Here is a 13751-nt window from a genome sequence, read left to right as displayed (position 1 = left end):
TGAATAAAATGTGTTTGAGGAGACGTGACAGCAGCATAGGATGGCTGCATAGAGAGCCCTCCCGTTACACTGGCAGACAGTGACTGCCACTTGATATCACATAATTTATATTGATTTTTAATGTAATATTGTCGCCAGAGTCATCTCAACATCCAAAAAATATGTCATAAAAAAAAACTGACCCATCGCTTTGAAAAGCGGTGTCATAATTCACTGCGCCAACATAACTTCAAAGGTACTTGATCTATAGATCAAACTGTATTACAATATAAAACAACAATTGAGCCTCAAACATGGATTTTTTGAATTATCATCTCCTCCTTTACATTCTCCACAGGTTTGTATTCAGGGAACTTTACTACAGACGTCAGTAGATGTTTTAATGCAGATCAACCTGACTCACTTAATGCTCTGCATCCACAATGTTATAAAGAAAACTACCGTTTGCACAAAAAAAAAAAAAAAAAACGTAAAGCAACACAACAATGGTAATGACGTGAACACGTCTGTGGTGTGTAATGTTACTAATGTGTTTCAGAGAAAAGTGTCAAGGTTCAGGTTCATTTAAGTGTTCAGGTGGGCGGAGCCAGGTAGAAACCCAGGATTTCTTTGATAAAAACCTGCCAGCGACCAGGTTTAGTTCACGGACAATGTTGCGATGGTAACATACTCAGAGAAGAACATACCTCGCGTTTAGGATTGGGATACTCAGAGTTTCCCTCATTTGAGCTCGAAGACACTCAGAGTTTGAACATAACCCGCTTTATGGAATACCCCTCAGAAACACACAAAATGACAGAAAAATACATAAATCAGCAACAAAAACACTCAGAATGACTACAAAAACAGAAATGTACTTCAATCTCCTGACATATTTTTGACTGCCAATTGTCAGTCTTCTTCCCCCTGTCACTCGATGGCCTCTGTGGAAGACTGACAGTTGGCAGTCGAAGCGTGTCAGGACATCAAAGTAGTGACTCAAAAAACACAGAAAATAAGAGAAAATACACGTAACAGCAACATAAACACATCGAATGAAAAGAAAAACACAGAAAATGGCACAAAATGACTCCAAAAACTCACGAAAAGACAGATAACTACACAAAACAGCAACAAAAACACAGAAAGACTCCAAAAACAGAAATTTACTTGATCTCCTGACATGTGTTGACTGCCAACTGTCAGAGTTATTTCTGGGCGTGGCCAACTTGACAGTTCTGTCAGGCTGGCCACTCCCCCCTGTCACCTGATGGCCTCTGAGGAAGACTGACAGTTGGCAGTTGAAACATATCAGGAGATCAAAGTAAATTTGAAAGTAAATTTCCTGAAAAAAGTTGTCTGAATAAATGAAACCTTAACTTATTATTTAAAAAAGGAGACAAAATAAACTTGCTGGAATGAAATTCATGTCATTCATTCATGTCAAATATTCTTTGTGTGTGTGTGTGCGTGTGTGTACACGTGCGTGTGCGTCACATGTGTAAATCAATGCTCCGTCACATCCTGGCCTCCTTCATCTTCATAGATCTGCCAACAGAGCTCTCAGATTGTCAGATGTTGAATGAGGTTCATGACAGCTGTGGAGTACAATGTTAGCGTTCACCTCAGACAGCCAATGTGACTTCACGCTGGCAAAAAGGCATTCTGGGTAGTTTTAATGAAATGTTGGCTAGTGTGATGGACAGGTGGGATGAAAGTGACCTTGGGGGGCTGGCAGAGTCTAGTCGCTTTATCACGACCAAAGACACGTGGGTTCCACATGGATTTTTGGATGTGATGCAGAAACAATCTGGACTTCAGCCTGAGCTGAAGGTGTGAACTCCTCACCATAAACACAGAGGAGGAAGTTGACACATTACCATTAGCTGGCGGCCAGGGGCCACATGCGGCCCTCTGTCTATTTTTTGGCACCCGAAAATAAAGCTGTAATTAATGAAGTTGGAAGTTATATGAAGCCCAACGTAACACACAAAACTCCAGAATCACAAAAATGACAGCAAAATGTCAACAAAGGCACACAAAACGATAACAAAGGCACACTAAACAACACCTTCAACACAAAATTGACAACAACATAACAAAAACATACATAAGGACTCGACAAACACACAAAAAGGCAACAAACATTTGCCATAATGACAAGAAAATGTCTAAAAACTCAAAACACACAAAGAAAACTCACACAAAAGCACTACAAACACAAAATATTTTGTCCTTTCCTGTATTAATGCTCCGGTTGGTCATTATTCTAAATGCTCACATGAATGTTGATAATGTGGCCCTTGGATCAGACAATGAGATTTTTTTCGACCCCCGATCTGATAGAAGTTGCTTATCTCTGCTTTAAACTGTATCACCATATTTTTAATATGAATATCTTAAATAAAGAAGCTGGTTTTGCATTTAGACATTTTTTAATTGATTTTTCACTATCTTTAGTTATTCAATGCCCTCATTAATTCTTTTTGCCTTTTTTCATTTTCAAACTGCAGATGGTTTAAGGCCGAGTCACAAGGAAATAGTTTCTCTGCGGGCTCTCATGCTTCTCTTTCTCAAGCAACTCATCCTGAAGGTAGATACCACCTGTCTTGATGCTTCACAGCTCCTCACTCAACGGCTTGGAAGAAATGTGAAAATTTTCTCTGTTATCATTCAATGCTGCTGCTGCTGCTGCTGCTGCTTTAGAAATCAACCGAGCTGAAAAAAAGGCTTAAAAATCCCTCACTGGGTGGAGAAAAATACACTCTTTTCAATGGTTTTGTTCTTCAAGATGCACCAAAAGTTCATAGTTCCAACCCTATATATATTAAAAAAAAACTAAGATTTGTAAGTAATTGATTTTATATGCTTAAATTTAACATCCAATTAATAAGGGGTTATGTGGGGGCTGCTAAGAGCAGAAAAAACGTTTGGGAACCACTGAAATGAGATATCAACATCAGTTATTTACTGGAAATGTTCCACCCTTTTACAACCCTAATGCTGCGTTCACGTCAAATGCATCTTCCGTGGCACCGGACGCGTCTGCTGCACGAAACGTTCCGCAGGTTTCACAGGATCAAAAAATGTCCCCAATTTGCTTCATATGCACGTCTGAAGCGAAGCACCCCCCACCAGACTCCCAAAAAGGCGGCAACTTTTCACACTCAACTATGGAGGACCCCAGACAAATCACTGCTCTTTACCTTTTTTTTGAAGAGGAAGAGCCGTATCGTACAGCTCGGGTTAGGGTCACAAATGACTACAATGAGTTTCACCTCCATGCTTCAATCCAATATCTGTCTGCAGCGCTATGTGAATGGTTTCTTCTTCTTCTATGTGGAGTTTTTTGAAGGTAAAGAATGGTTTTCTTGTTTACGACTTGACGTCATTGTCAACAAGGACTCTGATTGGAATTTCGTGCCTGCGCGTCATGCGAAACAGTGGCTGGAGTTCAATATTTTCAACTCTTGCGAATGTGCGACTATGATGAAAAATCAGGCGCGCGATCGCACGGCCAACGCTCTTGACGCGCGGATCGGAGCGCACGGGAAAGTTTTTGCCTTTGGGCCGCGTCTATCCATTGACTCTGTATGTAATCTGGACGCACAAATATTTTGTTACGCATCCGGTGTGAACGCAGCATAACGGTTGTTGGATTTTCATTTTGGAGGAAACTTAATTATATTGATTGAAAAGCAATAACAGATTAAAAAAAACTTGAAAGTAACGTCTACATTGACAAGATAAATACTTAAAAATGTTATAAACATGCTGGAATTTAGTACATTCTGGTATTTAAAAATGTAATTATGTGTATGTTATTCTTTGTTGCAGGACCGTGGTGTGAAGGAGGATGAACTGCAAAGCATCCTCAACTACTTGTTAACAATGCATGAGGTACATGAGAGTCAAGCCGTTTTAATGTCATATGTTAGCTTAGGATCACAACTAATCTAAATAGCTCATCTTATAGAAAAGCCGATTAAACTAATTAAAATGTATTTTTAGTTAGAAATTTTCATCTGCCAATGTGATTTTTTTTATTGTACAACATGCAGCTACCACCTCTGGGAGTGTTATGCATCACCAGCTGATACTGTAATTTATTCCCTCACATCAGAGGCAGTGAGACTCTTTCTTAATAGGGAATGTGAACTCTATTCTTATTCCACACCTCCGTGTTTCTAATCTTTCAGTCTAATTGTCTCCCCTTCCTGCTTCACATACAGGATGACAATCTACTGGATGTGTTACAACTGGTGGTGGCTCTCATGTCGGAGCATCCAGCCTCTATGATCCCAGCGTTTGACCAGAGAAATGGAATAAGGTAAACCCCTCAGGGGACACACAATCTCTTCATTGTTTAGGCACGAAATGAAGTCAATTTCACAAAGTAAACCCAACCACCTAACACGATGTGTTGCATGCATAATTCATGGCTTCAGTGACAGTAGTGAGGGGGAAACTATGCATAGCAAAGTGACAATATTAACATATTGATTTCCCAATATGAGATGTACATACGCAGCCTATGTAATCTGATGAAATAATAAATGCTCATTGTGCAGCTTTCATTAGGAAAGTCATTTGATGCTAATATAAATCCATTCTGAAAGAACGTAGATGTCAGCGAACCTGCTTCATCCACACAGGGCTTTAACTGTATCCGATCCAAAGTGTGTGTGTGTGTGTGTGTGTGTGCGTGTGTGCGTGTGTGTGTGTGTTTTTCAGGGTGATCTACAAACTCATGGCCTCAAAGAGTGAAAGCATTCGTGTGCAATCGCTGAAGGTGCTCGGGTACTTCCTCAAGCATTTAGGCCACAAGTAAGATCAATTTATTACTGTCATAAATGCAAACTCAGTCCTTTTTTACTTGATTAGTAGCTAAAGCTGCTGGAGACGATCAATTTGATCAGATGAAGTGTAGTGAAGTGTAGGCCTCATCGATAAAAAAAAAATAAATGAAAAATTGAAGATAATGTGAAAAAATAAATTTTTCGAAAGTTTGTTTTGATCTCCACTGTAAACATCGACATTGTTGGAAAAGTTTTGTGCATTGCATTGTGGGATGTGGAGCTCCGTAGATGGATGCATAGAAGTTTTTTTTTTTTTTTTTTTTACTTCATTCTTACCTCAAATTCTCCAGGTTGCTCCCAAAAACTTTGTCAAAGTGACTTCGCAACACATTTCTGGTGTTTTGCAGCAAAAACAATGGCGAGTGTTTATTTTGGGCTTTTACATGAAAAGATTTGAATTAGGCTGAAATTGAATGTCGTGCGGATTGAAGTGATATCACTGGGAACACTGGTGTCACCCACTGAGATCGATTATGAGCATGCGCACTACCGGAAAATGAATTTTTACTAGTTCCGCTGTGAGTTTTGCTACTTCCGCCATGCTGAGATTGAAAAAGGAATTTCAAAGCAATGTGTTTGTATACAAATATGTATGTTTTATAATTTATTCGATGCAGTTTTTTGTTTATTACATGTATTGTGTTTGTACAAAAAAAAGTTTTCATAATTTATTCTATGCAGTTTTTTTTTGTTTTTTTTAAATTATTATTACATGTATTCTGTTTAGATAAAAATAAAGCACATGTTGGAATATATGGCAAGCTCAGTATGGCAATGAGTGACAATCTCAGTCACCAACTTGAGTAAAGTAATAGTGTCTCATGCAACAATGTCAATACGAATAGGAATAGTTTATTCTCCAAACACATGTGATTATAATAATACTTTGCAATAAATAACAGTTAAACTAATGTAACTCTACATTAATAAGCTGCTGGATTCATATGAATCTGATCATGACAATCATATTTTTTCTTATCATTGGTCGATTTTTTTATCGATGGTCGGCTGATGTGATGTTTTAAGAATTTTTTTTAAAATCAGTACAACAATCTCAGTGCATGGCTAATCCAGCACGGGTACATCTCAGTACGTAGCAGTCACGTACTGAGATTGTAAGAGAATCTCAGTACGGAAGTAAATCCAGAACTAACTAGAACAAAAAAATTTAGTTAAGCGACACACTTTCCCCCTCTTCTGCCAAAGAAACACAAGAAATCACAGTAAGAGTGATATAAAAACATGTCTGTGGATCCGTCTATGGGACTCCACATCCAACAATGCAATGTGTGAAACTGTTCCAACAATGTCAATAAAAAAGTGTTTCAGAGGAGATGAAAATCAGCAGCAATTTCAACATTTTACATCTTTTTTTTAAGCAAACGATCTTTGATTTATTGATCTATGGGGCCTCCTGGTCTTTATCTTATACAAAAGAGCTGCTTTAACCTATTCTAATTCAAAGGTGTTCGTAAAAATGTTTTTTTATTTTTTATTTGTATACTCCAAAACATAACCAAAAAAGATATTTAGAGGTTTACATAATGGGGTAGATAAGTCATATACTGTATATGTAAGTTTAAACTGATAACTGGAATAGTTTTTGTTGTAATTCACTTTTTTCTACTGTGCTATAAAATCCTTCTTTTTCACACCTGGAATGAGTTTGACATAGTTTTTGTGCCATAGTCAAATCAATAAATAAACTACACATGAGGATGTTGATAGGGTAAAGAAATTCTTGTCCCGTGAGAATAAATTCACATGAATTATTTTCAGGTTAAAGTAAAACGGCTGTGCACGCACAATTTTCTCAAGCGGTTTGTTTCAGTTTAGTTTCCAGTAAAAAGGGACCAAAGGTAGGACCTTAAACATACCACTAGTCCTTTTTATGCTTTCAGATTCTAAATAGAAACTGAGGTCAATACAGAAAACACGCACACACACACACACACACACTGAGAGAACATCCAAATACTGCACAGAATTCCCTTTTCACACTGGTAATGCTGTGCAGCATGTTCACTAACCTCTCTATATTACATTACATTTACTAATCAGTACATTCAGCCTGGATGCTTATAATATTTCCCACCAATATTTTTTGTCATCTTTTTTGAATTGCTTTTGGCTTTTAAAACAGATCACTGTTCATCTGGGAGCATTCCAGAGTTTAGCACCTGCTTTAATGGGCAGTAGATGTTCCCATAATGTAACACGTACACCTGCAAAACCTAGAATATGAATATTATTGAATGTAGAAAATACTGTATATTTACTGGCTAAAAAGCTGTGGGTCAGACTTTATTTTATCTCTTTAGATAATGATAGGACTGGTACACGAGCAACTTTGCAATTATGACACTATAAGTCCTCTTTATAATAAACACATCTGTGTGAATAAAAAAATTAAATGTACTGACAAAGTTCTAAACATTGCCAAATTGACATTTTCTTGCATTTTAGCAACAACCTGAATCAGTTGAGTTTTCCTGGCAGAGCTGAGACTACAATCACTGTAGCATTTAATGACCACATTTCCATAAAGTCGTACAGTTGAGGAAAATTTTAATCGCCCAGTTCTGCAGCCTCGGCAATATCCAACCACGTGAACTTCTTGGAGGCTTGTCCTCGTTCAGTGGCAACCATGCAAAGCAGCTTTTGAGTTTAGCAGGTTCACAGCACTATATACGGATGCACTTTGTCATTGTTCAACCATAAAATACAAGCCATTCTTCAGCCGTGTTTTTGGAGCTGTTGTCGGTGACAGCGTAACTTCGTTATAGCGCTCTGCTCCCAACAAAATTCCTCCCATTTCTGACAGTAAGCAGTTCCTGACACTCCTTTCCAGAGCCTGACTCCTTGTTGGAGTAAAAAAAAAAAAAAGAGATGCGAGCTGACGGCACTCACTGAACCTTTCAGTGGCTTAGGGAGCTCTAAACAAGCACTTTACTGTTATTTTGTGTGTGTGTGTGTGTGCGTGTGTGTGTGTGTGTGCGTGTGTGTGCGTGTGTGTGCGTGTGTGCGTGTGTGTGCGTGTGTGTGCGTGTGTGTGCGTATGTGTGTGTGTGTGTGTGTGTGTGTGTGTGTGTTGCACACAGAAGGAAGGTGGAAATCATGCACACACACAGCCTCTTCACCCTCCTGGGAGAGAAGCTCATGCAGCACATGAACACAGTGACTGTGACGACCTACAACACTCTTTACGAGGTAACTAAATGTTCTCCACGCGCCCCGGCACTGCTAGAACATCCATTGCTCTTTGTGTACAGTCGGCTGTACAGTATGTGACTCACGTCTCTGCTTCCTGCACCAGATTCTGACGGAGCAGGTTTGCACGCAGGTAGTTCACAAACCTCACCCCGAGCCCGACTCAACTGTTAAGATCCAGAACCCGAGTAAGCCTCGATGCACTTCACCTTAATAACCCTCCTATTATCCTCAATCACACTTTTTACCTTTGGGGTCAATCTGACCCCATTTTCCTCCAGAAAATGTCGACCAATTTTTTGTGTCAGGCACTTTGCTTATTTGTTGAACACATATAATAACCCCCTGATAATGATACCTTGATCTTTTCTCTAGCGCCACCATCAGGCCAAACTGTTAAATTATAATTAATTTATCTTTTCAATGACCAAAAGAGTATGAATCCTATTGGTTGTGGTGATAATATGATGATGACCTTTCCTGCAGCGCCACCATCAGGTCAAACTTTCAGTTATAAAGTTAATGTATCTGTATATTTGGATTTATTCATAATAAAGTCTTTTGTCTCAGACACATCACTTTAACTGTGAAAGAGCTGTTCCAAAACCTTGTTGACAATAAACCTTTTTCCTCGAGGACACTTTCAAGAGAGAGCGTGCAGATTGCATTGCACACAGAGCACAATGAGGAAGGATTTGGAGATGGAGCTACCATGAAAGCTTTTATATATTTATATATGCCCCTCACTTAGTTTGCATAACTAGTAGGTCTAGTAGTAGGTCACACACAGGGTTTTAAATTAACATCCGCCAGGTGTTGGCGGGTAACATTGTAGCGTTACTAGCCATTGGTGAAGAATGAAACACCACTGCTGCATTTGTTTGAATCGGCAGGCTGCAGAAAGTCATTGTTGCCAGATTGGGCTGTTTTACGCCAAGAAATTTGACAATTTTTCTTTGTGTTTAGAATGGTGGTTAGATTTTAAAATGTAATGTGTATCTGGCAACACTGCTTGTTGTACTAATCCTACATTTCCCATGAACACTATGTCGTGACGTGTCATTCAACCATTGGCTACGTGCTTACGTTTGCGTGATTGTGGTTATCGGACAAGACAAACAGAAGGGCACAAAACAAATAATAGGAGCTGAAATTAAGTTGGAAAATTAGCTGGGAAAAACAAACAAACAAACAAACAAAACAAACAAAACAAACGTGGAGATATTTATTAGGTGTTGAAATACCTGAACAGCAAAAAAGGAAGTTCTGTTGCAGGCGGAAATAAAGATGAAAGAGGATCTGAAAAGAAGAAGAAATTGAGGAGTTTTAATACTAAATGGATGTCGGGTCATGAGTGGCTGGTATTCAACCATTTGTTCACCTTTAAAATGTGCACTATACAGTTTGTGGGGAGTGGGATTTGTTTACATTTGAAGAGCATGCATGTTAGTAAAACATGTTTTCTCTACTGTACATGTAATTCTTAGTACTGATTACTTCTATTCTTTCTAACTTCAAACAGTGTTCCAGGGATCCAATTTTCCTCTGAGTTAAGTTTGTTTATTAAGTTATGAGAATATACTTTATTCATTTCTCTGACACATCCAAAGTTCCACATTGCACCTTTTAGGCATTGTTACAACATTGCTTTTAAATGAAATGTATATATATTTTTACCATTTTAATGTATTTCTGCAATCAATTAAATTAAGAAAAACTATTTAAAGAAACATGAACGCTTAAATCTATTTATTTTTGCTTGAAAAACATTTGGCTGGTGGAAAATGGTTGGCTGGTAACTTTAAGGATCTACTAGCCATGCTGGCTGCTGATCTAAAAAGTGAATTCAAAGCCCTGGCACACGTACACAAACACATTCATGCCCATGATGTGTGAAAGTTCTCACCTCACACACAGATGAACACTTTTTTCACTGCTAAAACAGCTTGGGGTCAAATTGACCCCAGAGGAACACAAATGTGTGCAATATGCATTCAGCATGTACCCATCAGATTATGAAGTCAAAAAATATGAAGCAAAAAAAAAAAAGGTAAACTGTTATTTTATGAATTATAAACATTAAATGGGGTCAAAATCACCCCAAGGATAATAGGAAGGTTAAACTGGTTCACATGTTTCTGATAAATGACTGTGTATGTATAACTGTGTTGTTATATCAGTGATTCTTAAGGTGGTCGCAGCCTTATTGAAGAGCTCCACAGCCAGCACGGAGCTGATGGAGGTCCGACGCCTCTTCCTTTCAGACATGATCAAGTTGTTCAGCAACAGCCGAGAGAACAGGCGGTGAGCAGTGGTTTCCCAATTCTCTACGAGGTTTTATCAAATTGTGAATTTTTTAAATAGGGCTGGGACTTTAACGTGTTTTACGCGATTTATTAATTAATTACAGAAAAATAACGTACTAAAAAAGATAACGCAGTGTATTTCACAAGTTCCCGGTATATCTGTAATACTGATGCACAGACTACAACACAAGTGACTGTGTTTCGTGGGCGTAAATACAGTAAACTAATGTAAAATATCTCCTTTTTTTAATCATTTAATTGTTGATTTCTATTGATTAACAAACTCGGTTTTGTGTGATAAGTAATATGATGATGTAGTTAATCTTAAAAAGAACATTGTTCAAGCTGTATTTCTTCAAACTTCAAACTGCACCAACAATGAAATAATTTTTTCCATTAAAAGGTAAATATTCTCTTAAATCCCTCATGATGCAGTTTTGGTTTGTTGCTTGTTCTATTTGCAGGTGTCTGCTCCAGTGTTCTGTGTGGCAGGACTGGATGCTTTCTCTGTGTTACATCAACCCGAAAAACTGTGAAGAGCAAAAAATCACAGAGATGGTGTATAACATCTTTCGTATCCTGCTCTATCACGCCGTCAAATATGAGTGGGGCGGTTGGCGCGTGTGGGTGGACACACTCTCCATCGCACACTCTAAGGTGAGCACAACAAACCTCTGCTTCTTATGGTTGATGTTATTTTTGACTTTTGCTGCGTGAGCACATCTAAGCTGATCCTTTGCGCTACAGCAGTGGTACCCAATCTTTTTTGTCCCGTGTACCCCCTTCACATTTTTTGTTAAATCATGTCTACTCGCTCTTCATATCATAAGTACCCTCTCAATAATTTGATATGCATTTTCATTTGTGGAACAGCTGGCTCCGCTAAACCCCTAAATGTGTCTCGAACATTGGTTCCCTAAGGCTTGATCTACAAATTTAAAACAATGAGTGGAATTTAGTTCAACTTTAATGTGATTATTCCAATAGTAATTAAATACAGTCTCTTTTGTGAAATGTAGCTAATTATTGTCTCCTATTGTTGGAAGTGTGATAAAATGCCTTTACATTATAAAATAATCCTGTTTCAATAAATTACAAGAACATCTAAGGTTTTATTGAGCAATAATACCGTTTGTGGTGAATTTGTCCAAAAATTGCCTAAAAAAGGTACTCGGAACATCTCCCGATTCTTTATTTTTAATTAATTGTTAAATCTTTCTGAGTACCCCCTGCAATGTGCTCCTGTACTACTAGGGCAGGGGTTCTCAATCTTGGTGTTGGGAGACACTATTTTTGCTTCGTTTAATGAATTTTTGCTACATTACTCCCATTTCAGCCATAACTCCATCAAATCTTAATGCCATTTATGCACAATTTTTCCACCTTCAAGACATTATTGGTCCTTGTAAACCCTTTTTCACCATATTCCATGCTTATTTTTTTTTTCCAATTAAAGCACATTCACCATTTGTCATGCCCATTGTTTGCCAGTTTAAACTAATTGTTCCAATATTGACACACTGAACCCTTTTTAGCACTTTTTTCTGTTTTTGGCCACTCTAGTTTGCAACTTTAAACCAATTTCTGTGGTTTTTAAAATCCCATTTCACCACCTTTTCCACAGTTTTTGGTCACTTTTAAGTCATTTTTTTCTGATTAAAACAAGGATTTACATCTTTAAGATGACTATATACTATGGCGTAAATAATAATAATAATAATAATAAACTTCCTGGATAACAGTGGTTATTATTCAGATGAATGTGGTCATCACAGATTCATAGACTGGCACCAAAATCTCTCCCCTTTATCCCCCCTTATAGATGGCCCTGTCTCCATATGATTGTTCTTCAATGTTCATGTCTGTGTTCAACCACCTTCAGGTATAGTGGGGGTGAAAAGGTTGAGAACCACTGCTCTAGGGCTATACACGTACCTCTGTTTGGGAACCACTGAGCTACATGAATGTGTGTTTGCTTGCTTTGGCGTCTTCTAGGTGACGTACGAGGCTCATAAGGAATACTTGGCTAACATGTATGAGGAATACCAGCGTCAGGAGGAAGAGAATATTAAAAAAGGGAAGAAGGGCTTGGTCAGCACTATCTCTGGACTTTCTGCTCAGGCCTCTGGGATTACCGGTGTGATAGAGATCAGAGACTTGGACGACAACTCTCAGACACCAGAGAGTGAAATGGATAATGAGAGTGCAGAGTCATGCAACCTGCTGGCTGAAGGGAAGGGACAGGAATATTTCAAAGAACCTGAGCAAACCGTGGCCGGTCAAAGTGTTGAAGTTCAGGACATTCTTCTAGTGGACATTAAGGCAGAGAAGGTGGAAGCTACAGAGGTGAAACTGGATGATCTGGAGATTATAGGAGTGTCTGAAAATGGAGCACTGGTGGAGGTGGACTCTCTGTTAGAGAATGTTTACTGCGCTGTGGTGGGAAAGCTCAGCAGTGATGGCGAGGACCAAAACACAGCCCCGTTAATCACTTTAGAGGACGACAACAACACCATCCCTCACAGCAACAACTTCCTGTTCAGCAAAACGAGCGAAACTGTTGATCCTCTGGTCCTGCCCGTCCACACCAGCACCATCGATAACCTGGGCCTTCTCACTCACATGACCGTCAGCACCTTACCGAGTATCCTGGAGAAGGATGAGTTTGAAGTTCAGAGCCATCTGGATGGTATTTGTGCCATGGTGGGCCCTCAGGCTGAGACCTCCTCTGAACCATCAGACGTCACCAAAGACACAGAATCTGTAGAGGGAGACGCAGCTACGGTCAAAACCAGCAACATTGCGACGGACGCAACAATCAACGCTTCTGAGAGATCCGATGACAGCAAAGACAAAGAAACGAAAAAGATTCAGACCACAACAACCACACAGGTTAGAGTGGGGGGAGGGAGGAACCAGGGGTCACAAACTCATTTTAGTTCAGGGGCCAAATACACAGCAGTTTGATCTCAAGTGGGCCACAGATTATAGGCAGGAAAATGAGTAATTTCAATATTATTAAGCTCTAGTTTGCACTTCCACGTATACAATATGAAGTATGTAGGTCACCACAATACTTAACACAATACAATTTTTTTTTAAATTAAAAATGGGGAAATGTTGTGAAATAATCTTTTGAAAAATCGAGAGGTCTTGTTACACTTTGAGATTAAAAATGACTGCCATCATTTGACATAAGCGTGGGAAAACTGTGATATTGTTGAGTATCATTGAATTTGTGTAATTGGAGGGGCTACAATTTCATTAGTTGGTCATTTTCACAGTGACTCATGTTTTCTCTAACATTTTAACTTTCTCCTGCGGGCCAAGTTAGAGCCTCTAAAGGGTGGGATTTGGCCCCTGGGCCTTGAGTTTGTCATATGTGGCTTAGACAGAT

The 13751-nt window shown here is 38.8% G+C and overlaps 1 protein-coding gene across 1 annotated transcript in view; it reads left to right on the top strand.

Moving 5' to 3' along the window:
* Positions 1–13751, top strand: part of nbeab (neurobeachin b) — a 314839-nt gene that overhangs the window by 110511 nt on the left and 190577 nt on the right. The window contains exons 14-22 of the mRNA XM_028465652.1: positions 2493–2572; positions 3817–3879; positions 4212–4309; positions 4714–4806; positions 7940–8048; positions 8155–8236; positions 10229–10352; positions 10819–11011; positions 12350–13246. Coding sequence (XP_028321453.1) covers positions 2493–2572; positions 3817–3879; positions 4212–4309; positions 4714–4806; positions 7940–8048; positions 8155–8236; positions 10229–10352; positions 10819–11011; positions 12350–13246 — 1739 coding nt within the window. The remainder of the gene's footprint in view (positions 1–2492; positions 2573–3816; positions 3880–4211; positions 4310–4713; positions 4807–7939; positions 8049–8154; positions 8237–10228; positions 10353–10818; positions 11012–12349; positions 13247–13751) is intronic.

Source organism: Gouania willdenowi, chromosome 13 (genome assembly GCF_900634775.1).
Source record: "Gouania willdenowi chromosome 13, fGouWil2.1, whole genome shotgun sequence".
Taxonomy (NCBI): domain Eukaryota; kingdom Metazoa; phylum Chordata; class Actinopteri; order Blenniiformes; family Gobiesocidae; genus Gouania; species Gouania willdenowi.
This window is presented reverse-complemented; position numbering and strand designations above follow the sequence as displayed.